The sequence below is a fragment of the Pyrgilauda ruficollis genome, unplaced genomic scaffold (assembly GCF_017590135.1).
Source record: "Pyrgilauda ruficollis isolate IOZ18807 unplaced genomic scaffold, ASM1759013v1 scaffold2, whole genome shotgun sequence".
Lineage (NCBI taxonomy): Eukaryota > Metazoa > Chordata > Aves > Passeriformes > Passeridae > Pyrgilauda > Pyrgilauda ruficollis.
This window is the reverse complement of record NW_024519206.1, coordinates 26,040,034-26,066,796: the sequence shown is the minus strand read 5'-3', so window position 1 is coordinate 26,066,796 and position 26,763 is coordinate 26,040,034. Positions and strand designations below refer to the sequence as shown.

Genomic DNA, 26,763 nt, shown 5'->3' with positions numbered 1-26,763 from the left:
TTTTCCCTTTTGAAGCTGTCCTTCATGTTAAATGAAAGCTAAACTTCAATGGGGTTGAACTAGTCTAAATTTTTTCTGGAGTAGTTTTTTAACCTAAAAATATAGAAGCTGAAGGAGACCCCAAGGGGAACTCCTGACTGCTTCTAAGGAATAAGTGCTTGATGTTGGATGCAGACTCTCTTCCATCCTTTGGATACCTAAAGACTGCTATTCCAAGTGCAGCAGGTAAGATTGTTGCTTTCAAGGAGTACTTTGTTCCTTATTTTAAGGGAAAATAGCATCATTTGGAAAAGCTACCTTATGATATGCAAAGTTCTCTCAAGACATTTTTCTTGTTTATGATGATATATAGCTCATTTCCAGATTCCATAGCTGTCTAAAGGATTTGGATTCCAAGTTCTTAGAAAAAGTCACATTGATTGGTTATCAAAATTGTCCTGGTTCTGGCCAGGACAGGGTTAATTTTTGCAGTATCCAAGAGTGGGCATGGCTAGGACCCAGAGGTTATTCTATACCACCTCACATCATTTTCTGGGGACAGGGGAAGGGGCTCCTTCTGGGTGGGGATAGCGTGGCAGTGGTTCAGGTATTCCCAGTTTCCATGTTGTAGGCATTTGCGTGTGAATCGTTCATCTCTCTTGTGCCCTCTGTTATTGATAGTATAGCTGTTACTGTTCTTTTTCTTTCTTTATTGCTTTTTCCAGTAAATTGTTCTTATCTAGACCCATGATGTTTACCTTCAGTGCCTCCAATTCTCCTCAGGCCTGCCAAAGGAAGCACAGGGGGAATGAGCAAGTGGTGCATTCTTTGTGGCGCTCAATGGGAGCACTAAACAGGGAAATACCATTCCTAAACCATGACAAAAATGTGCTACACAAATTTGGTACTTCCATCTTTAGTTCCTACAAGAGGAGTAATAAAGTTTGTAGTATTGTTTAAGATATTTAAAAAAAATCTTTAAAAATTACTTATACAATTGCTGTTTCGTAAGAGCCTTAGTGTTGACAAATTGTTTACTCCACCTTCTCAAATATATTGTGCAGAAAACAGGGTGGCAGCCAGAGAAATATTTCTGTATGTCACAACTATCAGTTGTTTTTTCTGTAGTCAAGTGCAGCTCTAGCTCCTTACTTTAAAATTATATGCACCCTTTAAAATTTTACTATGCACTAAATCTTAACAAAGACCACAACCTGGACAGATTTTTTTGTACATTTCTGACAACAGGATAGTGCAGGCAAATAACTAATGAACATGCATAATGAAAATCAGATCTGTTTCTTTCACTGTTTTTTCCCCTGTGTTCTTTTTCTGGTGCAGCTTTTAAATAGTAATCATAATAATAAGTAGTAGTAGTATTATATAACAACTTTTTTGTTTAACTTTTGAATTCTGTCTTTTGCCTTGAGTGATGCTTAACCAGGAGGAGAACTTGGATGATGTAGTTCAGTTTGCTATAGGTTTTTCATCTACTCTTAGTTTGCGTATTAACTCCTATTTCAAAGGAGCATGAATGTGTAAATTCACTGTCTGATTCCTAATTTCCCCTGAAATTGAAAGGAAATTAAGCACCCAGACTCTTCTTTTATATGTGGCTATATATGCAGATTTTAAGGTTACAGGTATTTTGCTAAAGAAATAATGTTATCCTTAATGAGACACACGCGTGTGACAGGTTTTCATGTGGAAGTGCAAAGCAATCAAGTTGCTTCTTTCTGAAAAAGATGTAGTGTTTTGCTGAGCTTGCATTATTTTAATAATCTGAATTTTTGATAAATGAATGCAGCATTATTTTTGGATGTTGAAAGCCCTCTCTGTGTGTGGTGCTTAATAAACAAAAACCAGAAAATAAAACAAATTTGAACTGTTGATTCATGTCTCTTTTCAAGAAGGCCCTCTTCTTTTTTTTTTTTTTTCCCACATCCAGAACCACAAGTGTGGGAATAGAATTTCATTTTAATGCAGTTTTGTTCTCCCTGGAACTTGCATGATTTATTTTTCAAGGTAGACAAGCCTATTATTTCTGGCCAGACTTCATGCTTCAGCAAGGTGGTTATGAATACACACAGCCTGACTTGCAAGTTAGTTACCCAGCAGATATTTTGCATCTATGTTCAGTGTGAATGTCTTTTTAAACACACAAGATGGCTTTATACCTTGTGTTTGTGTTGATGATTAAAAGATGTTATGGTCCGAGGTCAGGAGAATAAATGAGGCCAAGGCAGCCTTTCCTAGACGAAGGTTCCAGTTATCTATACTGTTACATTTCTGCAGGTCCCTGATACGAAAATGTTATATCCCAGTGAAGCATTAACTGCCACCCAAAGGAGCTGCTGCACCAAGAATAATTCATAAATGTCAGGGCTCCTAAAGAGGTGACAGAAATCTGGCAATTTGGGACACAGTCTGGACACATGGTTTTCCTGCTGCACAAGCAATCCATGGGTGCCTGAAAACTGAGGCATCCAGGGGCACTTGGTTTAATGTGTGAGCAGTGCAGAGTTGCTCTGTGCATACACTGCCCCTGTTGTGGGCCCTGTGGAGATCTGGCAGCTCTGGCTGCAATGCATCAAAACACATCTGGATTACCATTAACAGAGGTGGGGTAGCACAGTGCTTAGGACATACAGATTGTTTCTCTAAAAAGCACACTTGATTTGTGTACTATTGTAAATATTATTTGGCTCATGACTTGCTGGGAGAAGATACTGAGAGTCCAAAATAGAAAAAGGCTAATCGAGTTGCCTCTCTCCTCCTGTTTTCTATGCATTCTTGGCTTGCTTATTTACAGAAAGTAAAGTATATTCTCTGAATTGAGTTTCACTTGGTGTAGGATGTTCCTGCTGTGGTAATGCAAACCAAGTAGCAGAGCAAACAGCAAAAAGCAGAAGTGCTGTAATAGATTAGAAAAAGAAAAATCCATCCCTCTTTCTTTCTTGTCTCCAGCCAAAGTTGGGTGTGTTGCTCCTTCACTACTACTTAAGATGTCACAAATGCAAAACAATGCCATTGTCCATGTGTCAACTTTTTAATGTGACTTTTACAGGCAGCTGGACAGCTTTTCCAAGCATAGGGCAGGCCTTTCTTCCTCCTAAAGGGGAACAATTCTTAGGTCTCAGCAAGCATCCAGAATTGGAAACAGAAGTTATGACTACAGTAGTGGCTTGTAGCAGGAATACTGAAGAGATGTGTGAAATTTTCTGGAAGGAATATATCAGACTTGAGACAGGGCCACTCTAGTCTGTTACTTGGCTGTAGAGAGCACGTAACTGTGGTCACACTACGCTTCTGTCTGTGATTTCTTGGGCGCCTTTCATTTTGACTGTGCTGGTGTTGGTGTATTTGAAGAAAACCCCTGCAGTTCTCACTTTCTGCATCAGTAGAAGGCAGGTTTCTTCCCAGGAAGCTGGGTACGTGGGCTGGGCAGCATGTGGGAGAATGTGTGTTGCCACATCTTACTGCACAGCTGTGTTGACTCTGCAGATGAGTGTGCAGCTTGTCATTGCCACACTTCTAAATAGCAGAGGTCAAACTTGGTTTTAATTAATGTGCCATTTGCTTGTGGCAGCTTGCAGTAAAAGGGAAGGTTATTAATGAAAAGCTGGACTCTAGACAGAGTTATGGAACCAGTTGTTGTGATCATCAACAGAGTTTTAATTGGTAACCTGGAAAGAGCTTTCAGCATTATTGGTAACACCAAGCAGAAGAAAAAGGCATGTTTTTCTAAACTGTGTTTTGCCAGAAAGCTAGATTATAAGTTTTTCTTTTGAAACATTTGCCTTAAGACTAGATATTTTTAGCCTGTGCAATTTTTTTCTGGAGAAAATGAGAACTAGTTTCTTTGTTTTTTCCAAAGTTTTCTACACAAAAAATAGAATTGTTGAATTTTTTAATGCTGATTTGTCATGTTTGTAATGTAATGATGAAGCATACATTTCTGTCATGTGAATATTGACAATAACCAATAACACCTGTGCCACTGTGTTCCTGATGGTATGTGCTGTGCCTGATTGATCATTTTCAGGTATTCACTGATAACTGGCATGTGGACAAGACGTACCTTTTATCCTAATGCCTTTCTGTACCACGCTGACAGTTTTCTTTCTTACCTTTCCCTGTTTTCATGAGGAGATGCAAATTCTCTGAATGATTGTATTTGCAGATAGCAAGCTATGTGAACAAATTTGCCTCGGACATTTCTATCTTGCAACGGTCGCTGGCAATCCTGGAATCCATGGTGCTCAACAGCCATGACCTGTACCAGAAGGTAGCACAGGAGATCACAATTGGGCAGCTAATCCCACATCTGCAGGGGTGAGTGGCTTTGACTGCCGCTTGATATGGTGGATATTTTTTCCCCTACAAAAATAGCACAACATTTGGAGAAAAAACAGTAGTATAAAGACCAGCAACCTCCTTTATTATTTCTGCCTCCACTGCAAGTGACTGCATAACTGGTAACAATCTTTCTGGAGTTGCCTGGTAGTTAGCTTTTAGGGCTGTTTTTCTATAAGCTACCTATGTAGTTGGAAGTGGGGAATGATGAGAAGAGCACCCTGTAGTAATTAAATGCTTAATTAGCATACAGATGGGGTTGTTTTGCTTGCCAGACTCTGGGAAATGTGTAAGACCAAAATTGCTCAACTTTCACTGAATGTATATTTGAAAAGGGAAGTGCTTTCTCTTAAATAGTAATGTAAAGTGCTTAAATGGATGGAAGCTGTCTCTTGTAGCATAGAGTAATGTACTGTGCATGGTTATGCTTGTCTCCCACTTGGGACATTTTCAATGCACCTGAAAAGCTTTAATACCAGCAGCTTCATTTCCAGAAGCCTTTAGGGAAGATTCTTCTTCCTATCTGCAGCTGTTGTGCACCTGACGAAAACCGGTTGTCAGACACTTGCTATGATCAGTGGAGGGTCACTGGCAGTTCAAGGAGTAGTTCATTCCACCTTTTTTGAATTCTGAGTCTCCCTTTGGGACATCATCTCTGTCTCAATAATGGAGAAAGCCTGGTCATGACCAACCTTAGTTACCTGACGTGAAGCGCAACCATGGTTAACGTGAAGCTCAAACAGCTCCTCCACTTCTACCTGCAGAAATGCAGCGGGAAGATCAGTTTCTGCAGCTCACGTGCATTTGTGTTCTTCTCTTACGTTTACAACATTGTTCCAAACAGGACAGACCAAGAAATCCAGACGTACACCATTGCGGTAATAAATGCACTCTTCCTTAAAGCACCTGATGACAAGAGGCAGGTAAGTTGATGGGGGTTGTATACCTAAGCATCTGTAGGAGAAAAAGTGTTTCATATATTCATACCTGCAGTTGTCCCATCACACTTCTCCTGCACTCAATTCAAACTGAAACTAGTTCTGTTTTTTTGCGCTGGGATATAATTCATTTTAATGGAACTACCCCCATCTTGCACCAGTATTAGGAGGGATTAGGCATTCTTCCATGCTTTTGTAGTTCCCTGTGACCTCATATGAACCATATTGACTGTGGCTGACTTTAGTATTTATTGTACTGAACTCTCTGCCAGCACAGCTTGTAAACCCAGGCTGTTTTTTGGTAGAATGTTTTCCCCCCAGATTTTTTATTAAAAAGTGTGTTTCTTTTGAAAACAAAAATATCTTTCCATGTAAGCATTTCATGGCTTTTATAGTGTGCTATTTTAGTGCCAGATATCAGGAAATATTTCAAGATTGCTACTTGATGTTAAATGGGGATAGAATGTGAAGTGTTATGAAATAGTGAAGTTTTATCCATGTTTATGAAGTTACTAGCCCGTGTCAAAACAGATTTAGGCATTTATTTATTTAACATTTCTGTCACCAGGGACTGTGATGATAATTCTTGTGGTGACATACTGTTACTGTCCAGAACAAGTTCACTAAGAGTTGCTGATCCATTCTGACAAGGACTTTCCTTAGATTTATTTACATTTTAAAATGTTGGTCACTGTTTAAACAAACATCCAAGCCCTAATGAGGGTTTTTCAGGGGTGTCTGGTTGATATTGGGTTTTGTTTCTTGTCCTTAAAAATATTTTTAACATTGCAAAGAGGGAAAAATGTAGCCATGGTTTAGTTAGGAAAAAAAGGCTCTTCCACGTCTCATCCCTCTCTTTTTTCCTTCTTCCTCCGATACAGTCTTCTGTAAGTAAGGCAAGAATGCACCTAATGAGCAAAAATTAGAATAAAAACTTTTCTTTCAATTTTGGCATAAATTTATCCTTGTAAGAAAAAACAAATATTTTGCTTTTTTGCATTTGTGAATAGTTGCTGCTGTGTTTCTGTGAAAAGTATGCCTTGTCCTATTTGAAGTGGAGGAACAGTGGCAGATGTAGATAAGACTTAGTACTGCCATCAAGCAAAACTGTATCTTGCCAACAGTGCAACCACCGTGAGGCTGGCAGTGAGCCAGACAGACTTCACCTGTAGTACCTGCTGCTGTGACACAAAACTGTTAGTCATGGAGTTTATGATCATCAGGAGATAATGATCTGCTTTGGCTTTGAAGGATAATAGCTCTGACACTTGCAGAAATTTTTCCTCAGTCTTTAATAACCGAGAATATGCAGTCAGAATGTGTTCTGTTTCTCTTTATGTCTATCTTGTGGTTAATTAGTAAACCATACAATAGAGAAGGTAGGTGTCCATTGCCTTCGAAATAGCATTAACAGATGGCACTTACTGAACTCTGTCTTTCTAAGACAATGAACCGAGGTGATGAAGTCTCATGCAATTATCTGATGATGGGCACTCAAAAGTTAATGTTCAGCACTCACTACTTAACATAGTTAGAAGTGAGAAGCTGCACCAAAACTCATATGACTCTGGGAACTTTGGCACCCTCTCTGCTGCTGACTTACAGTCATGATGTGGATGGCTGCTCTGCAATTAAGGAAGGGATTTAAATTAGCACTGCTGTCTGAATTATTTCCCCTCACTTTTTTTTCCTCTAATGCAAAACCCATAAAGTCCAAAATTTTTCTTTTTAATGAGGACTCCCTAGTTGCTTTGCTTCTTCTGCCCCTGTCAAGGACCAAATAATCTAGAGAAATCTAGGTTATTAATAAAAAAAGAAAATAAAAAAGTCTATTCAGAAAGAACTGAGAGTTTGAGCATTGAAATGATACTGTGAATATTTGAAACACTTCTTTCGCACTTGTCTGCATTTTTTGCAGAGACATTGCTATGGGAAATGAGATGGCAAATTTGGTCAGATAATTCTTGTTCTCATCAGCTGGGACCATACTTGTATCAGAAGTATGGTCCCAGCTTATTAGCTTATTAACTGCTAATATAGCCTTTTTGGAGACAAAGTTAATTTTGATGCAATAATTGGTTTTTTGAATGCTTGTTGCTTCAATCAGTTTTAGTCCACTGAGAAAAAACCCAGTATCTTGATAACAGCTTTTTAAATGATAGCTATAAGAAAGAAGTAACAATTTGATAATCTAAAAAGTAATTGGAAGAGTTTCCTTTTTATTATTTTCTTTGCATTGAATGCAGAAGTACCGTCTTGTATTCTGTACCTGTTAATCTTTTGGCAGTGGGTACATAGTTTGACAAAAATCCAGCCAGTCTGTTCCAAGCAACATTGAAGTATATCATGTGCCTGGCACTCCCCCTACAGTTCAGTTGCACATTTCTGGAAGAGATGGAGCCATCTATATCATCCATTCCTTTGCTCCTTTGCTGCTATGTGCAATCGAATCCTGCGCAGCCAGAAAAGGCTTAAAAACTGAAGCTGAGTTTCCCTTGTCTTTGGTCCCTTGTTCCTTCTTTATCATTGCTGTGTTCTGTTGCAGCACCCTTTACCTGGTACAAATAAAAGAGTTCAGCATCTCTGACTGCCTCCCATCTCACAATAAGAATTATTTTCTTTTTCTGAGCAAGTTCTCACCTAACATTTGCTTTATTTACACTGTTTCTGCAGATGTGTTTTAGTCATCTATCCTTCATATATTTAATGTTACTGTCTCCATTTTTCTGTTTTCTAGGGGATTTTTTATATATAAAAGTGACTAGTATTTATTCTACATTAGTCTTCAGCTCTCACAAAGTTCAGCAGGAATGCACTGCATATGCAAGCATATCTCTCATACACACACAAATACACATACACACATTTCTATATTGATGGAAAAGCTCATGGAACCTAAAAATAGGGCATGCTCTTGTAGGCATGGTTAAGATTACACTCTTATGCTTGGTAAGTGTAAAATATTCCCTCCTATGCATTGTAGGACAGTTTGCAGCAGGGACAGTTGGGATCAGCTGCTTAAGAGTTGAAGGAAAAGCATATTCACCTCGACAGTGATTTCAGACAGACAAGTTAATTTAAAACAAAAGAGTGGAACAATGTGAACATTGCTACTAAAATAGAGGGGAGAATTATAATTTATTATAATGAAACAGTACTGAGTTGTAGGCTGATTTATTGAATGGAAGTTAGAGCACTTGATTTTAAAACAGCTGAAATATCAAAGTAAATAAGCATTTTATTTGACATCTTGTTTTAAAGTCCTGGCTGCCTTCCAGTCCATGCTTTCTTCTGTATTGTTTATGGGGGAAGGTTGTGCTTGAACAAGCATGTAAATACTCTCTTGAACCCACAGAGGTCTCTTCTGAGGTCTTTCACCATGGGTTTTGGATCACCAAAGCCCTCAGCTTTGGTGATGTACTTTTAACTATCTTGATCTCTCTTCTCATGGTATTTTGACTCTGTGATCCCCCAAATAATGCTGATATGCTGCTTCCTTTCATTTGAAAGTAACAATGCAGAAATGTAAGACCTTTTAAGCCAGTGTGTTTTTCTAGCTATGACATTAAAATACTTGCTTCTGGATATTTTTTTAACTTTTTTTTTTTTTTTTTTTTTTTTTTTTAACTAAATCAGGAAATGGCAAACATTTTGGCACAAAAGCAGCTTCGTTCCATCATCTTAACTGTAAGTATATGGTTGTCAAAGTTACTGTTGAGTAGGAGAGAGAAAAGGTGACTCAATTTTTGGTGTTCATAGGTCTTAATGCATTTTAATTGCCTTTGTATTTTGATATGTTTTGAAGCCTTGTAATATAGAAGATAAGGTTTGAATGGTGGTTGAATGTGTTCAAAACTGCTTTTTGGAAGGGTTATTTTCCCAGTCAGAAATTGTGGTTTCTTCATGAAAATACAGTATTAAATACCCCTGTGTTTTTTGGTTCTTTTGATTATTCTGTCTTGATTGTCACAATTCATCATGACTTGCCCACAAGAAGCATGAATTAAAGCTAATGAAATAGTTAATTGATATAATATCGAAGACCTGCATCTTCTATCATGGAAAATCAGGGATTTTGCCTTTGACGTTTGAGTAGATTGCATCTTCAATGGAATGAGGGAAAACCTTTCTCTGTAGTGAGTGTAAAATCAACCAAACAACAAACAACCCCTCACACTTTCTCGTTTCCTATCATAATTTCACTGGTGCATATAAAACCCCCAGAAGGCCTGTTTTTACACTGGTTGAGTTCTTTAAAAATTTGGAACAATCATAAGGATAATAATTATTTATTTATTGTCATAAAATGCTCACACGTCTTTTGGCAGACGGATTCTTTTATTCTCTGGAACTGTACAACATCTGTTGATGTATCTAGCTCCCACTTGATGACTCTTTCCTTATGTCCTGTGTTTAGAGGCCTGGGTCTGTTTCCCATGTAAAACTATTGGGTGTTTTTTGGCACACCAGGGATTTTAAATTGTCCATCAGTTTTGTGTTTGCTTTCTGAACGGGATAATTCTGCATGTATAGGGCATCATAAACTAATGTATTTCTAAGTAGTCTTCCTCATACAGATTGGAGTTGTCTAGTAGAGGCAGGATTGTGGTGTGATGCTGACTCCCTATTGAACCCTGCTATTCTATTCACTGTGTTCTCTGGGTGTGTTTGCAGCCTGAATACTCTTCTGCTCAGACAGCTACTCTCTTAAATATTTTCTTAATATAATCTCTTGGGAAAAAAAGAAATAAATTACAGAGCTCTAAAGCTCTTGGGATGGAATTATTTTTTCTTTGAAGTGAATTCTCAGCACTATTTTTTTTAATACTACTTCTCAGTATATGTACAGACCCTATCTAGTGCAAAGTCCTGTCTCCTTAAGTTATTTAAACAGTATCTCTATCAGTAGCACTAGTCCTGGTTTAATTTTCAGGGGTGGAGGCGGGTTTGTGTTTGCAATTGGGGTTTTTTTGGCTGTTTGGGTTTGTTTTTTTTTTTTTAATTTCTGAAGTGTAGATACACTATTGCATAGCAAACACATACTTAGGAATGGAAACCCCTGACTGCACGCACTGCAATTTTCTGTTTCACCAAAGCCTGTCTCTCTTTCTCTGCAGCATGTTATCAGGGCACAGAGGGCCATCAATAATGAAATGGCACACCAGCTATATGTTCTGCAAGTACTTACCTTTAATCTTCTGGAAGACAGAATGATGACAAAAATGGATCCACAAGATCAAGTAAGCATCTGGCATGATCTGGTCTTAGCAGGAAGACAGCAACTTCTCACTGATTTACTTAAAGCTCTTCCTGGAGGAAAAAAACACTTGCTAGGAACATTTACTTAAGTCATTAATTTTCTCTGTCTGTGAAATTGGGTTATCTTTTTTGGTTGTAATAAGATGCACTACATATTTCATTCCTTATGCAAAAGTACAAAATGGCCAGGCAATTCTCCTTAGCAAGTAGTTCCATGAACTGAATTTTCTGTCTCCCCGAGCAGAAACTCTCTGTCCAACATTTGTTTCCTTTGTGCCCTTCTCCAAAGCACTAGAGGTGCATGGTCCTTCCTAAAAGTACTTCTGTAGTACTAAATTAAATGTTTGCATGAAAATTATCTGGCGTGCTAGAGCTGAAGTTAAATTGTGTAACAATAAACCCTGGTTTTGTTACTGGCAACCTATAAAGTACTTCATTTGTTTATTGCTCACTGTGTGCAGACATTGACTTTGATGTTGTTCATTGTGCAAAAAGTGACACTCCGCTAAGATATTCAAGACATTTACATATAGGGTCAATGGGCCATAGGGATGATTTGTTTTGGTTTTTTTATTTTTGTGGCCTTCATTTAGGCCCTGTACAAGGAGGAACCTGATTTCGTTTTTAAGCTGAAGTTATCTTAAGACTTGCTAATAATTTGGGGAAGAGAAGATGGGAGAGTGAGATAGTTGTAAACATAAGTAACATCATGCTGTAGGATTTTATGCTTTCTAAGTTTGAGATGGAAAAGTTTGACTCTTGGGAATGTACATGCAGTCAATTAGTGCATATCTCCATAGAAAGTGACTAACACAGTGTTGTTAATATTGCTGGTAGGGTGGTTATCACTGTCTTGAGACATTTCCAGCTGCAGTAATTCCTCTCTTGCCTGGATAGTTACCAAAATGAATGCAGAGTGCTGAGTCATTTAGTGTTCATCCAGCAAGGTGCGTAAGTACCAGCTTAATTTGAAATGTGTGTGATCTCTTGGCTTCTGTGGTTAAAATTGTGTAGTCAGAGGCCTTGCTAACATGTGTCCCGTTTCTGGAAGTCAACACTTAAGTACCCATGTGTGAATCTCATAAATGTGAGGACTTTCAAATACGGGAACCACGAGGTCATTCTTGCTGACTGTCTCTCCAAGTATGAAGTAGGGAATTTAGACAAACAAACTTTGGGCAGTGGGCAGGAATACTGTGTTTTGAAACACCTTTAGTGGAATTGTTTAATTAAGTGAGAGATCAGTTATTTTAACATATTTTTTTAACCTTGTTTTGACATAGGCTCAGCGGGATATCATATTTGAACTCAGAAGAATTGCATTTGATGCTGAATCTGAACCTAACAATAGCAGTGGCAGTATGGAGAAACGGAAATCTATGTACACTCGAGACTATAAAAAACTTGGATTTATTGTGAGTATTTTTGTGTGATAGCCCACTGAAAGTGGGTGCCTGCATCCTTTATAGTACATCTTTTCATTAGTCTCTTCTCTTACTTGGTCTTCTGTCTATTTCCTAAAAGGGAATAACTTTCCTCCCCTTCCCCAGAAACCCTGCTAACTCCAAGTAACAGCTTTATCAGAAGCCAGGGTGCTGGAATGGAGGCTATAAATTCTTTACACAGGAATAGGCAAGGAAGTAGAGGTAGTAGAGTAGCCATGTATTTTGACTGCCCTGAGCTTGGTAATGGTGACAATAGGATTGAGTGTTTATGGGTAAGGACCGGGAAGAACGTCAGTGAGGCAGATTTCATGGTGTGAGTCTGTTATAGGCCATCCAACCAGGATAAAGAAGCAGGCAAAATATTCTGCAAGCATCTGGGACAAGTCTCAAGATCTCTAACCCTTGTTCTCATAGGGCATTTTGAATGTACCAGCTGTCAGCTGGAAATATGATACAGCAGAGAGGAAACATGTGAGGAGAGTGTGTGAGGATAATTGAGGCCAACTGTGTGAGGTTAAGTAAAAGTGCTGGGTTCTGCAACCCTGTTCAATAATCCATACCTGAGGAAGTGTGTCTGGAAAGCTGCTCAGAGGAAAAGAACCTGGGGGTGTTGGACAACAGCTGGCTGAACGTGAGCCTGCATGTGCCCAGATGGCCAAGAAGGCCAATGGCATCCTGGCCTGGATCAGCAATAGTGTGGCCAGCAGGACCAGCGCAGTGATTGTCCCCTGTACTCAGCATTGGTGGGGCCACATCTTGGGTACTGTGTTCTGTAAGAAAGAGACTGAGGTGCTGGAATTTGTCCAGAGAAAGCAGCAGAGCTGTGGAAGGGTCTGGAGCACAAGGCTGATGAGGAGCAGCTGAGGTAGCTGGGGGTGTTTAGCCTGGAGAAAAGCAGGCTCAAGGGAGATCTCATTGCTCCCTACAACTCCATGGAAGGAGTGTAGTAGCCCTATGGGGGTCAGTCTCTTCTCCCAGGTAACAAGTTACAGGACAAGATAGTTTTAGATTGGATATTCCATAAAATTTCTTCATGGAAAGAGTTGTCAAGCACTGGAGAAGGCTGCCCAAGGAAGTAGTTGAGTCATGGACCCTGGAGGTGTTTAAAAGATGTGTGGATGTGGCTCTTAGGGGTATAGATTAGTGGTGATCATAGCACAGTTGGAATCAATTATCTCAGAGGTCTTTTCCAACCTAAACAATTCCATGATTCTAGCTGGAAGAAATAACTACCTGAAGTTTAAGAATGTAGTATTGCATGACATGTCACCATTAGAATCTAACTTTTAATGATATCTTGGATAATGCCTAATGGATCTGTGAGAGCACTGTAAAGTCCTGTAGTTTTTTAGCAATAATATGGACTTATGAGCACAATAAATCTGAGGTGTGACTCTATGGACTCACTTATAGGACCTTGTGTTTTGTTTGCTTAAAGTATTTCAGTCTGTGAGTAGGGGATGCAGAATCTCTTCTACCCTGACTTAATCAGATGAATTGGAGTTCTAGGCTTGCCAACAAAATCCTGTTGGGGAGCAGAGCACAATCTGGCTAAACTGTTGCACACATTTATATTAACTAATAATGTGTAATTTTCCCCCTCTGGAAACTGAGTGTGCACACGTATTGTGAGTATCTTGATTTATTACTTACTCTAGGTTAGTATGCAGTTTTCTTTCTCCTTGGGTAAAATGGTATGTTTCATTATCTCCTGTGATTCATTACTGTCCCATTGGCCTAGCAGATATACACTGAATATTGTACAGTAGCCGCAGTTACAGACTGAGAGGTTTTCAGCACTCTTGGTGCAAACTGCAGCTTTCTGTGCAATTCGAGTGCTCTGCCCAGCTCTGTGGCATAGGGCTCAATTCTCCCAAAACCACAAAGGAACTGGGTAGAGGTTTTCTGTGTTCTGATAGCTGTTTTCATTACTGATGAATGAGGAAAAAATTACCACTGGGTCAGTGCTGTTGTATCTGTAAGGAGTAATCAAGTAAATAGACAGGAAGAGAGGAACTTGGCATTTTGGGGTTGCAAGCATGATAGCAAAACTTGTGCTTTGAAGGAGCCTTTGAAGCTCAGTGTGAGGGTTTTTTTTTTTTTTTTGTTTTTTTTTTTTGTTGACTCATCCTTCAGCTTCATTATTCCCATTTGAGCTGTTCATTGGGAAGCCTACTGAAAACTGGCAGTTGTCAAGGGTAACTGCAGCACTGTTTACAGTTTGATTTTGATAGCCTTTCAAAAGGGGATGGTGAGCAAAGTTTAGGAGGGAATGGCAACTGGGATTAAAGCAGTGAAGAAAATGTAGGGAAGCATAGTGGTAGATAAGAAGCAGTATGTGAAAGTAAGCTGTGAAAGCAGCACCATAGCAAGAGCCCTAATGGGAGACAGGTTATTCTATTAGCAGCATGATGAGGCAAAGTACAAATAATAAAAATGTCAACAGTGAACTCTGAGGAGAGTTATTCTACTTTTCTACAGAAGCTTCACTTTGAGCTAAGAGTCCAGGTGACACTGCAGGTACAATTCTTTAGCAGCTGAAGAGCAGTATTACCTTCCTCACAGGGCTGGGAAAGGGAGCAGGACCCCTTGTGAAACCTGGCTGCTCATCCTCAGCCTCATACATGGGCAGTGTTCTGACTCCCAGCTGCCTTCATCCCATCTGCTTATTTTCAATGGAACGTCTTCAGTGCTTTCATCAGCTGCAGGTAGAGGGTTACATTAACAAACTGATTAGGATCTGAACAGTGTGAGGTTTGTCTCCCCTCTGCTTCAGCTGTGAGGCACAAGAAACCTGCCAAACAAGAGTCTGACTTTGAATGCTGTCATCATTCCACTGGTGCTGATGGTCAGGAAGCCAATTTCTTGACCTGATTAAATATTCATTTCAAGGGAGAGAGTAAAACCATGTCAGGCTATTAAGTTGTTCCTGGACTGCTTGTTCTCCTTCTGTATGGGAAATGCAAGAATTCTGTTTATTTTTTCTCAGCCACATCAAAAAGCCTTACCCCACTACAAATGTAATGTCAGAAAGAGACAAAGTCGAGACATGGTTTCAGAAGCTTACAATGTAATTTGTAAAACTGCATACGTAGAAACCTACATTCAGCTAAAGCAACCACAGGACCTCACCAGATGGTTGTGATGACCAAGTAGAGAGATTTTCAGATGAGACAGTTTGAGATTTATTAAAATGCTGATGAATGCAACAAAAATTATCCAATTAGGAGATCTGGGATACACTCCACCCTACTGAATTATTTATTATTTTCTGAGTCAATTGCGAATTAAATAGCTTGAATACCTCCCCCCCCTTGTATTTGAGTAAGTTTAATTCCTATAATTGAGGTGGAAAATAATACAAAAATACAATAATACAAAAAACCCTCATAATCCTGTATATTTTTATCATAATTCTTTAAACAGCACTACTGTCATTGAGATGTTGTAATGAATGTTTGTTTACAGGCAGCTCTGAACAAATGATAAGAAACTTAACATATTGGAAAAAACAACTCAATCTCATCCTAGAACAATTTTTCTCAAGTTTTCAGTGTGTAGAGCTTCTGAGGATTTTTGTTTGTTTGGTTTTTTTGTTTTGTTTTGTTTTGATTTTATTCAATTGAATATAAATAGTTTGTATAAATGAAAAAAATCCAACATGAAAAGTGAGTGATTTCATAATTTTGCCGTGCTATAATGGAATTTGCTAATGTAGCAAAATTAAATGTGGATTAATGAAGGAGATATGCAATCAGTAAGGAACTGTTTGATAGAAAGTGACAATTTAAAGGGAAATTGAGAATGGTGGGATGTTCTGTAAAAGTCAGGCATGGGCTTGACTTTCGGGATATTTGTGGTGGTGGCCTAAAAAAATTAACACATGCTGAAGAAATCTGATGAAACATATAGGTGAAGCAGTGATGGAAGAATCACCATGTCATTCACAAATTAGATGACCTTTTGGATTACAGAAACAGAAATTATGTCATTTTATGTAGTCATACAAAGAGCAATGGTGCTCATTTAGGACTCCTGGCAAGAATTTCATCTGCAGACAAGTATCTTGTCTGTGGGAAAAGATAAAAGAGACTGTGTAATGTAGACACAAAAAAAGTTGACTGCTAAGCTAGGATTTATCTGGAAAGATATTTTCAGAACATATGAACTGTTGAGGCCATTTTTTGCATTTCTTAGACATCATACAGAACATTATATTATTTCAATAAACTCTGCAGTGTCTTGTGGACTGACTGAATGCAGGTTGTGTGCAGAGGGTGAGGCTCCTGCAGTGATGAGGGAGATGTCTTAAAAGAGACATTGACTTAAAAAGATTGCCTTTTAGCCAATCAGCCTAAATGCTGTGGAAATCTCAAGTGTGTGTGCCAATGCTGAGAGGGAGGGAGCCATGTGTTAGGTATAGGGCAGTGATGTCAATTCCTTTATAGGAGAGATTTTTAACTGGAATTATAGGGACAAAATTTGCCACAACTTTAAAGATGGACTTGAATTCATTATGAAAATGTTTGTATATTTCACAATGGTGGGTCCAGGAAATGAAGCATGTGAGGACTGTGTGAAAGGAAAAAAAAAAAACAAACACCAACAACCAAGGTTGCTTAGAGCAGTCTGAAGTAAGACATGAATAATTAGATGGATTATTATTCATCTAATACTGCCACATAGTTGATTTGTTAGACTTTGCAAAAACTTTCTAATATGAGGAAAAGCAGCACCAGCACAGATAATGTGGAAGATTTGCCCAAAAAGTTTTGGAAAGAAGCTTCAGAAACAGTTAGCTAACAGTTAGAGAGTTAGCTAAAGCATGTCTTAGGCAAAATATAAACCTGAGGAGCTTCTGAGATTTCTTTCAGGCTTGTGTTTTTTTCTCTTCTTCATGTCCCAGATGAGCAGCTACTTAGTTTTATCTTAAGCTACTTATCTTTAATCTACTTTATCTTAGGTCTTTTATCTTTATCTTTTTCAAAAATCCCTTGTTGTACAGCACAGTATCCAAGTAGTACTTTGAAGATAAGAACTAACAGTGTTCTCCTATGTTCTTCTGTGGTGCTTCTCATTGTCTCTTGGAATAGTTCATTAGCTGACTGTCCACAGTAACCTCCTTGACATCCTGATATATTCCCCAGATGGAGTCCCTTGACTCTGCGGAAAGGAGGTGACTGCACAAATAATTTGGAAAATATAATTAATACCTTGTATTACCTACAAGAGGCATGAACTCAAATGACTCCAGCCTTTAATTGCTGTCCTCTTCAACCTACCTAGTAGAGCTCTGGTGTGTGTAATTTCCGTGTGCCCACTTGGGAGCTTCTTTTTCCCCTCTCTCATTTTCATGACATTATCAGTGTTCCACCCCTGCCCCAGGATTTGAGAGTGAAAAATTAAGTTTAAGCTTTGGGAAAACATGGGGGAAAGGTGTTGTTTTAGTGTCTGTTTTCACTTTTCAAATCTGTTTTAATTGGCAGCAAATTGAATTGACTTTACAGAAGTCAGGTCTATTTTGCCCATGATGGAGCAGTCTCCATCCTTATCTTGGCCAGTGAGCTTTTCCATCCTTTTCCTGCCCTTGGTCTGTTGAAGAGGGGAGTAGGTGAGCAGCTGGGTGTGTGCATGGCTGCTGGCCAAGGCTGACACACCACACCTCCTTTCTGTATTTTGCTGTCTTCAGGCTGTTTCTGGGTTTATTCACTGAATTTTGGTAGTTTGGAGGTTTCCTGTGCTGTCATGCCTTACTTTCCAACTTCTTAGCTTCTCTGACCTTTCTCATTTTCTTTCCCAAGTCTTTGGTTTTGAGTTCCCAATCCCCTTGGGCTCTTTGTTCTATTTTGATATCCAGATGGATCTATCTCCTTCCAGCATGTCTGATCACTCATGATTCATTCATTCATTCATTCATTCATTCATTCATTCATTCATTCTCCCTGAATTTCCTTTTTTACATCCTCACTCCCTCCTTGTGAGGTGGTTCTCCTCTGGATTTTCCCTAATGTCCCTCTCTCCACCTCTTCCTCTCATCATTTGTTCCTCCATCAGTATGAAGCCTGCTCAGCCATTTCCAACTTTTGCCCTGAAAGTTGTCAGGATTTTCTAAAGACAGACACAAGTTGCATTTCTCCTGTGTTTTATTTTCAGAAATGGATGGACTAGGTTTAGGCACATGGACCAAATATTAATCTTTGTCTCAATGTGAAAATTTCACTTGCCTAATAAATGTTGTCCAAGACATTAAAAACTGGGAACAGCATCTAGAAATAAGAAGTGTTGGCCATTGTAATAACAGCCAGCACAATGACCCCACCTCTTAACTGATCTATAGGGAAAATGCCTTTTTTTTGTTTTGTTTTGGTTTTTTTTTTGTTTGTTTTTGGTTTTTTTTGTTTGTTTTTTTTTTTTTTTTTTTTTTTTGTTTTTTTTTTTTTTTTTGTTGCCATAAAGTGTGGGGTTCTGACTCGAGTTGTTCAACCACTGTTCAATTATTTTGTTTTTCTAGAGATAGATTGCTACCTCTTGCTTGTCATTCTAGGCCGTGAAATAGTTGCAACCTAGTTTTGAACAATTTAACTTCAACTGTTGATATATTGCAGCCTACCATTCATGATAAATTATTTGACTGAAGATTTGAGTCACAGGTTTACTGGCGATGATGTGTGTGTATTCAAATATAGTTCAGATTTGCAGTGATAGAAAGAGAGTAGATAAAGAATTAAGTTGTTTTGTGATGGTCATTCACCCTTTGCTATTGACAGGCAGAAAATAAAGAGTCAAAGTGAAGTCATGCAAGGAAATAGCAGTGCACAATTCTAGGTAATTTGCATGGTGGGGATGAGTGGTAGTCACTTAAACAGTAGATTGAGTTGGGCTCTAAAAAGTTAACACAGGGCAAGACTGGGATGGAGTTGGGATGCCAAACCCTGCAGGAGTACTAATAGTCCTTAGATTCTATGGAGTTACTAATGTCAGCTGGATCTCTGAAGCCCCCTTGTTCCAGCTGGTCATCTGGATTAATGGTACCACTTGGCCTGGCTAGGGAGGATAAAACTTTCCTAGGAGAGTGGGTAAGAGGGAGATGGACAGAAGCAAACACCATGTGATGCATTTACTTAGCTATTCTTGTTGAAGACCTGAGGATGTTCATCCTTTTCCTTCCTAAAACAAAGGAAGGCCTGAATATTTGAAGTCTTACAATGTTATGAGTTATAGGACTGTGAAAGCCCTGAACAGGGAGCTGAGATTTCATTATTTGAGACTGAAATCTGGAACTGGTCTAAAATGCAGAAAAACTCATTACAAAGATTCTGAGAGGTCAACTGCAGCTATTTAGTTCTCATCTCCCTGTTATTTCCTTTGGTAGATGATACTCTGAGGTGATTGTAGGTTTTTATCATTTGGGAAAGCTTTTCAACTATAATAAATGCATTGAATCCTTACATTTATATTTTCCTGTTGGTTTTGGCAGTGGCAGAGGAACATTTTTAGAACATGTGCATATGTGCCAAACTAGATCTGGTCCTTTTAAAATTTAGACCTGATCCTTTTTAAATTTTAGATTGATAAGATTTATCACGGGCTTAACAGTAGGACAGCATAGATGACAGATTTTCTGTACTACTGAAAGCTGAAGCTATTAGTAGTTTTCCATCCTCCTCCACGCTTTCTATTCCTACAACCTTCTCTCTCTATCTACTATTTCAAAACTTGTGAAATCACTTGTTGCTGTAGAAAACACCCAACTCTGAAAAGATTTTGTTTTGCTGAGCTATTCATACATGCAGTGCCAGACCTTCAGGTTAGCTGCCATATTTTTTATGTAAATATGGCTCCTTCTAAAGTAAAACCCTTTGTCATTTAGTAGTGGCAGCTAATAATTAAGCACCTTTCAGCACAGCAAAATGCATGTCTTACAGCACTTTGCCAGAAAGGAGGTTCTTCTTCTCCTCTCCTTTTGTTGTAATATGTAGTTTCCTTAAGATTCGAGTATCCTTTTATTTAGCAGAGTTACATTTGCAGATGGTATGTCCAGGTAAAGAAAACAAACAACATTATGCCCTTTGCCACTGAAATTTCCCTAATGTTGGACCAGTGGGATAAGACAGGACTGTGCATAGGATTTCTTCTCTCGTTTTTACCTTCACGGCCACCAGAGGTTGCTCTTCTCCGCCGTTTGTGAGCTTCATTCTCCTGTCATTTTGTTTTGAAAATCTTTTGGTAGCTTTCTTATAAATAAGCCATTACTGATTTATTCTTCCAGGTAGTTTTGGAAGATGAAAACTAATGATACATATTTATTTCTTGGTGTTAAGAAAGAGTGTAGTTGTAATAGTGACTGTCACTGTCAGTATTCGATAATCTTTTAAGTAAAAAGACAGAGTTGAAGTTTGATATTGCTGTATTTATATTCATAAACACTTATTTGGAAGTGTTTGAGACAAAGCACGTCTTGAGGATGAGTTCTGTAATTTCTATTTTCACAGAGTAACATTTACCTGTGTAATCCTCTTGCTGTGTACTGGAGTATCACAAGAACAAGATATAATCACTGGGAATAACAGCCCAGGACCTCAAGTAATACTGACCTTAAAACAGTGAAAACATCTAAGCTGATGTGAATGTTTGAAATGCTTGTGAATTTTATTGTGTGCATCATCTTGCTTTCTGCCCTAGCCCTCCTGCACTTCTTCTAAGCCTTTTCACTCACAAATTCCTGACTTCGACACTTAACTCTCACTATTCTCCATACCCTTCTACTTACCCTCTCTTTCCACTCCACTCCTGGTTTGCTTTTTTTCTCTAAGTATGGAAGGTGGGGCTGGGAATGCTCAGGAGAGGCAACATCTTCAGAAAAAGTGTGTTCCAAAGAGATTTGTTAAATTCAGTTACTCCTAAGCATTTATAATGTAACCAAATGCAGCCCATGTTCAAAAGGAATTTCAAGACTTGCACAAGAGCAAGTTGGAGTTTTGAAGTTTTCCTTGCATAGAATGAGTGGGCTTGGATTTTGACAAACAATTATGTAAAACTTGATTTAGTTAGAGCAATGCAGTGCTTAATAAAACATTTCTAAAAATGGTCAAATAATTGCTGAAACTTGCTAAGGCTTTTGCACAGAAAGAAAATGCTAGGTATTCTGTTCTAACATTTAAAATAATTTTCAAGTATCTGAAATTAAAGTTTAAAAATGGAAAGTGACAGACAATTTGAACTGCAGGTGGCACAACCAGATTTACCTGTAATTTAGATATTTTTCTCAAGTTTCCCTTTGTTTTTGACATCTTGCTCTCCTGATGTTTTTGTGAACATTGCTGCTTGATAGATCTCAGGCAGAGCAACCACAGCAAAGGTGCTGAAGGCACCTTTCTGTGTGAGAAAGGCGAACAAAATAGATGAAGTACAAGAAAAGAAAAAAAAAGAATGTAAGAGTAAGGACTTATAAATGAACTGATTATGATACTAAAGATGTAACTAATGATTTTATTAGTCTATACTGGCATTTGGAGATGTTGCACTCTGCAAGCCAGTTGTTAATTTCACAGTTAGTTTTTCTCAATCTATATGGAGATAATTTAGTCTGAAAATGAATTTATTTTAGTTTATTTCCTAAAAATAAACTAAAAAAGAAAATCAAAACCAAACCCACAAAGGCTCCATTTCACTTGTTGAAGTCTTCCCTTTGCTTGTTGAAAAACAAAGGATTGTTTTAATTTATTAGATGAATCTTTGGAGATTGTTTTACAGTATGAAACTCAATATGGAAATCCCACAGAAGGTTTTCTAACAGAGTACTTACATCTTCTCTTTACAGTAATACTGAATGTCTGTCAGGATTATTTTTCTTTATAATTCACCTACGGATAGAAATACTTGGTTTCCCTGCTGTATATGGCTTGATATTATTTGGAGTACATTGGAATCTCATTTTTAAAGAAAGCTGGTAACTGAAGTGTAATATTTGACAGCAGAGGGCACCAGTGTCACAACAGATGTCGGTTGCTCACCAACGTTTTTCAACACCTCGCTTTCATGGATACTATTTTTTCAGCCTTAGAAATAGAAGAAATAACTGCTCTGGCTGTAAATTCCCATTTCTCAGTTGAATGTCAGCAGATGTTTGATGCTTAGGCTAAATAATACCTCTGTGGGTTACTTAATTTGGCTTGCATGTTATAGTTTGTTATACAGTGCATATATTTTCCTTTCTGGCACTTACTGATGAGATATTTTATCCTTCCAAAATAACAGTTTGCTCCTGTGTTCTGAGTGTTTTTCAGCCTTGTGTAGGTTCTGTGGCAGGAATGCTTTCTTGCAGTCTGGAACTTTTAGTTTTGGTAGAGATTTTTGGGTTTTTTTTTTTTTGTTGGTTTTTTTTTTGTTTGTTTGTTTGTTTGTTGGTTGGTTTTGGTTTCTTTGTGGATTTTTTTGGTTTTGTGTTTATTTTTTGTTTTCATTTGGTTTTTGTTTGTTTGTTTTAAATATGCCAGGAGTTTCTACAAATCTGTAAGAGACAGGATTTTGTGAATGTAGTTATAGATCTAATCAGAAAAACTTACATTTGATGCCAACTCAGACTGCGCTCTGCAAATGTGAGCATTAGCAGCAGATCTCTTTTCCAAACTGAGAGGCAAAGATCCAGAAATCCCTCATGTTTACTCTCACGCTTGGTGCTGTTGGGAACTCATCGGTGTGTGACCTATTGTGGTCTTTCCCATAAGCAGACTTTCACAGTTCTAAGCTACTGTTTGCCATAAACAAAGCATTCCATGGTTCCATGCCATGGCATGTGTTTGGTGCTAGGCTGTGGAAAAGCAGGGCTGTGCTGAAAAGAGGATTCCTGCAGGTAGAATGGAGCACTCCCCGCTGAGGTTTGCAACTTGGCAAAGTTCACTCTAAAACTCCACTCTTCACACTGACAGCTGTGCTGAGATGTTCAAGTCAGTGGCTGGTGGTGGGAGACATCTCCTCTGGTATAACTTAGAGCAGGGTACAGAGTTAGTGTTTGAGCCACAAATCTCTTTGTTGAGCCCCTGGACCACTCTGAGCAGTGCAAGGATGTGTGGGCAGATGCCTGCTAGGCACAAGCAGGGGAGCAGCTTGGTTGCCTGTAGCAGCATGGGGTTTAGATGGCGGATGCTGTTACCTATTTCCCAATAAGCATCTCCTGTGGAAAAGCCACTTGGGTAAGCATTCAGGCAAAGCAGTCAAACCCACACACCACACTCACCATGGCTAGCTCAGCAAAGGGAGGCAGGAGGGTCTTTTGTATGATAAATTGAAGGTTTATTCCAGCACACCAAAGGGAAATCAGAGACAAAACATCAAACCATGTGCCGTGCACATGGTTAAGTAGGGGTCAGTGGCCAATGGTCTGAGGGCACAGGGGTGGTGCAAAGGGCACTGGCCCGCAGGGAAGACAGGGCCAGCCACCAGGGTTATCACAACCAATGAGGAAACAAGGAAAGGAGAAACCACTAGAATTTGGGACATAAGGGGAAAGGAACTGGGGTGGATGCAAGGCTCCATGGGGGAAGTCTTCTCTTTCAGCCCAGATGGAGACTCTGTGGTGTATTCTTCCAAGGGAAGGCCCTGGGGATTTCCCTGAAGGGTTCAAGGGATTCCACAGTTGCCCTAAGAGTGAGTGAGGGTGCAACGCCCGCCAAGAGAGAGGGGTGATCTCCTCTGGCTACAGGGGCAGATGCTGTTGGGGGGCATGACACCCTCTCAGCCAAGTGTGATTGCAGTGTGGAATAAATACGCAAGAATGACAAAAAACCTGAGAATTATCTGTAAATCCCAAAGACAGTGCAATTTTTCTTCATTGTCAGACTGCTGTCTGTGGATCCTGGGTGCTAACAGAAGAATGCAAGAGAATTACTGCTGTCTGGAGGCATGAGGTTTTAAATGGCTTGGAGAAAACTTGAGGAACTTTTTTCTTATTAAGGAAAATGGGTTATGTTGTAACCAGGAAAGCCAAACCTGATGACATCTGTATAGTAGAGAAGCTACTCATTTTGTATAAACTTTGTGCTGTTCATCTGAGCTGATACGCACGGGATGAGGTCCCTGGGTCAGATGCATTTTTATAGCGACCGATAAGATAGACCACAAAATCCATATGTTAAAGCTGCTGTTGTTGTTTACCATGTGGCTGCATGTGATTTCTCAGGACTACTTGTCTGGATCTATGGGAATCTAGCAACTTGCACATTGGCAAAATTGAAAAACCAGCCTTTTATCATATGAAACTGAATTCCTCTTAGCTTTAGTCCTTCCAGAGGAGAATAGATTTAAAAGAAATGGAAAAAAATCTTGATGGGCTACTGAGCTTCTTTGACCTTTCAGTATCACTTCAACAATGAAGTTGAAACTAACCAGAATGAAATATCTATGCTTGTGTGTCTGTGTGGCTCTGTATAACATCATTCCTTTTGTGTTTTGATTTTTAAATTATTTATTTCATTATTTTGTGCTTATTATAAGTATTAGTTGAACGAATTATCCTTTAAATCAGTTTCTTAATGAAGATAGTTGTTTCGAGAAGGAGGAATAAAAGGTTGATATTTTAGTATTTATACCTTTTCCAATATTTTCAACTGTGAACTTGTAAAATAAATTGTGGTTTGAAAAAGCATGCCTCTCTTGAAAAAAATCCACTAACAAATGTAAATATGCTAATTTAAAGTTAGTCACAATGGATTGCTACATTTCTGGTTGATTTTTTTCTTTTATACATATACTATTTATCGTTTCAATGAATAGTTTTCTTTGCCATGTGCATCCCAGTTGTGAGCTCGTGGGGGCAGGCAAGCTCCATGGATTTGAATGTAGTTGGGCTGAATAGTTTGTTTCTTAACAGAAGAATTATTTTCTGACTCCTTCACTGGGAGATGGATGGACCTTGGATGTCTTTCTCTGGATATTATGTACCATGTGTTTCAGAATTTGCACACAAAAAAAAAAAAAGAAAAAAAAAAGAAGAAATATCCCCCACAAAACCAGTCAGATATAATGACATGTCAATTCTTTTTTTGTGTGGACTTCATCTGTTTCACAAGACTTGGCTTGGATAGATGATTCTAGACAAAGCCTTGGGATTGGTCTTGTATTAAATTATGGTAGTTTTGTGGAACTGTGTAAATTCAATTTAATGTTAATTACCACAAATATTTTATTTAGGTTTATTAAGTTTTTTTCAGTGTATGCATGCATGCAAACAGATATGTGTGTTACTTACTTGGGTATATTTCTTTTTCCTCCTCATCTCGTTCCTCATGGGGCTTTTTGGCATATTGTAATATTTAAAGGACAGTAAATAGTATAGCACACAAAATATTTAGATTTTCTTCAGTTACCAAGAGTAACAAACATTCTTTTTGAATGTGTGATATCATTAATTGAGGCTTGAGAATAAATTCAAAGACAAGGAAGAAATGCACCTTATTTTTAAATAAATAAATATGTTATTTTAAAACAACCAATTTATTTCCCCAAATTAAAAATACCTTCATATCTGAATTCTGAATATTTTGGTAGTTACATGTAGTCCACTTGTTGCACAGCCCACACATAAAATAATAGAATAGTAGAGGTATGTCTTTTTAAAAATTACTTATTTTTTTAAAAAAGTCTCCCTACATTTTGGTGCAGCTGCATCCTCTTTTTGACACTTGTCTGGAGGAGAATGAAGGCAGAGCAGAACAGTACCCAGACATGCAACACATATCAGCATTTTGCAGAGCCCAACTCTATTCAGAAAGCTTGACATTCCTGGAGAAAGAGGCAAAGAAAAATGCAGCTGAAGTTCAAGGGAACTGAAATTCTCTAGTGAATGGATCCAGTGGTTTTTTAATCTTTGTGGGGTTTTTTGGGGATTTTTTTGGTCGTATATTTTATTTTTTTTTTACCTTGCTATTGAGGACAGATGAGGGTATCCTACAGGATAGGCACAGCTGATTTAAGGCAGAATATGGGCTCAAAGGTTTTAGGAGGGATTGGTCTCATATTCCAAACTTGTCCCTGACATCTACAGAGCTTGGCTGTTTGTACTCCAGCAGGGGAAAGATTTGACTGTAGAGCTGGTAATTTTGTACTTGGGAATGTCCATCCAAAGGTGTCTAAAATATCACATATGTTGGCAGCTCCTTTGCTGTAGATTAGTTTTCATCTTATCCTCTGCAATTATTAGAAGTTTGACCTGGTCACACGTAATAAAAGAAGTGTCAGTGGGTGAACCACAGAGCTCCTAAATGGTAGCTGGCTTTTCCACTCCGTTCTGCAGGTCCATATGCTGGCTGCAAATGCCATTTCAATTCTGTTTTCCAGAGCTCTGGGACAGAATTTTCCATTTTAAATTTGGACAGCTGTTGTATCTGGCTGCCAGGCAGCCAGTAGATTCACATGGATGATTCATTTTGAACTGGGGTTTTCTCAGACATAGGGGGCTAACTTCTCTCCACTGTGTTTGAGCTAAACACAGCCTGGGCCTTTCCTTTTGCACATGACAGGGGTTTTAGCCAGTTTGTTTGAAAAGGAAAATCACAGAACCTTTCTACAGAAATATCTAAAGGGAGAGCAGGATCTATCCCAGCTTACCTTGTGATGCTTGGCATTGAATTCAGGTTCCTTTCCAAGCTCACTGTTCTCAAAGCAGCATGGATTGTAGAGATGCAGGAATGTCCCCAGCCACCACTGCCACTGGTAGTCATGAAATTCCAAGAGAACTATAATTCACTGCTCACATGGAGTGTCAATCTTCTTGTTCTGTGGTTGTGCCT

At 38.7% G+C, this 26,763-nt stretch overlaps 1 protein-coding gene across 6 annotated transcripts in view; it reads left to right on the top strand.

The window, feature by feature from the left end:
• The window catches only part of ELMO1 (engulfment and cell motility 1), a 303,596-nt gene that overhangs the window by 108,497 nt on the left and 168,336 nt on the right, over window positions 1-26,763 (top strand). For all 6 annotated transcript variants that reach the window (XM_041466533.1, XM_041466532.1, XM_041466536.1 and 3 more), the window contains 5 exons: window positions 4,163-4,314; window positions 5,180-5,258; window positions 8,910-8,960; window positions 10,391-10,513; window positions 11,816-11,947. In XM_041466533.1, coding sequence (XP_041322467.1) covers window positions 4,163-4,314; window positions 5,180-5,258; window positions 8,910-8,960; window positions 10,391-10,513; window positions 11,816-11,947 — 537 coding nt within the window. The remainder of the gene's footprint in view (window positions 1-4,162; window positions 4,315-5,179; window positions 5,259-8,909; window positions 8,961-10,390; window positions 10,514-11,815; window positions 11,948-26,763) is intronic.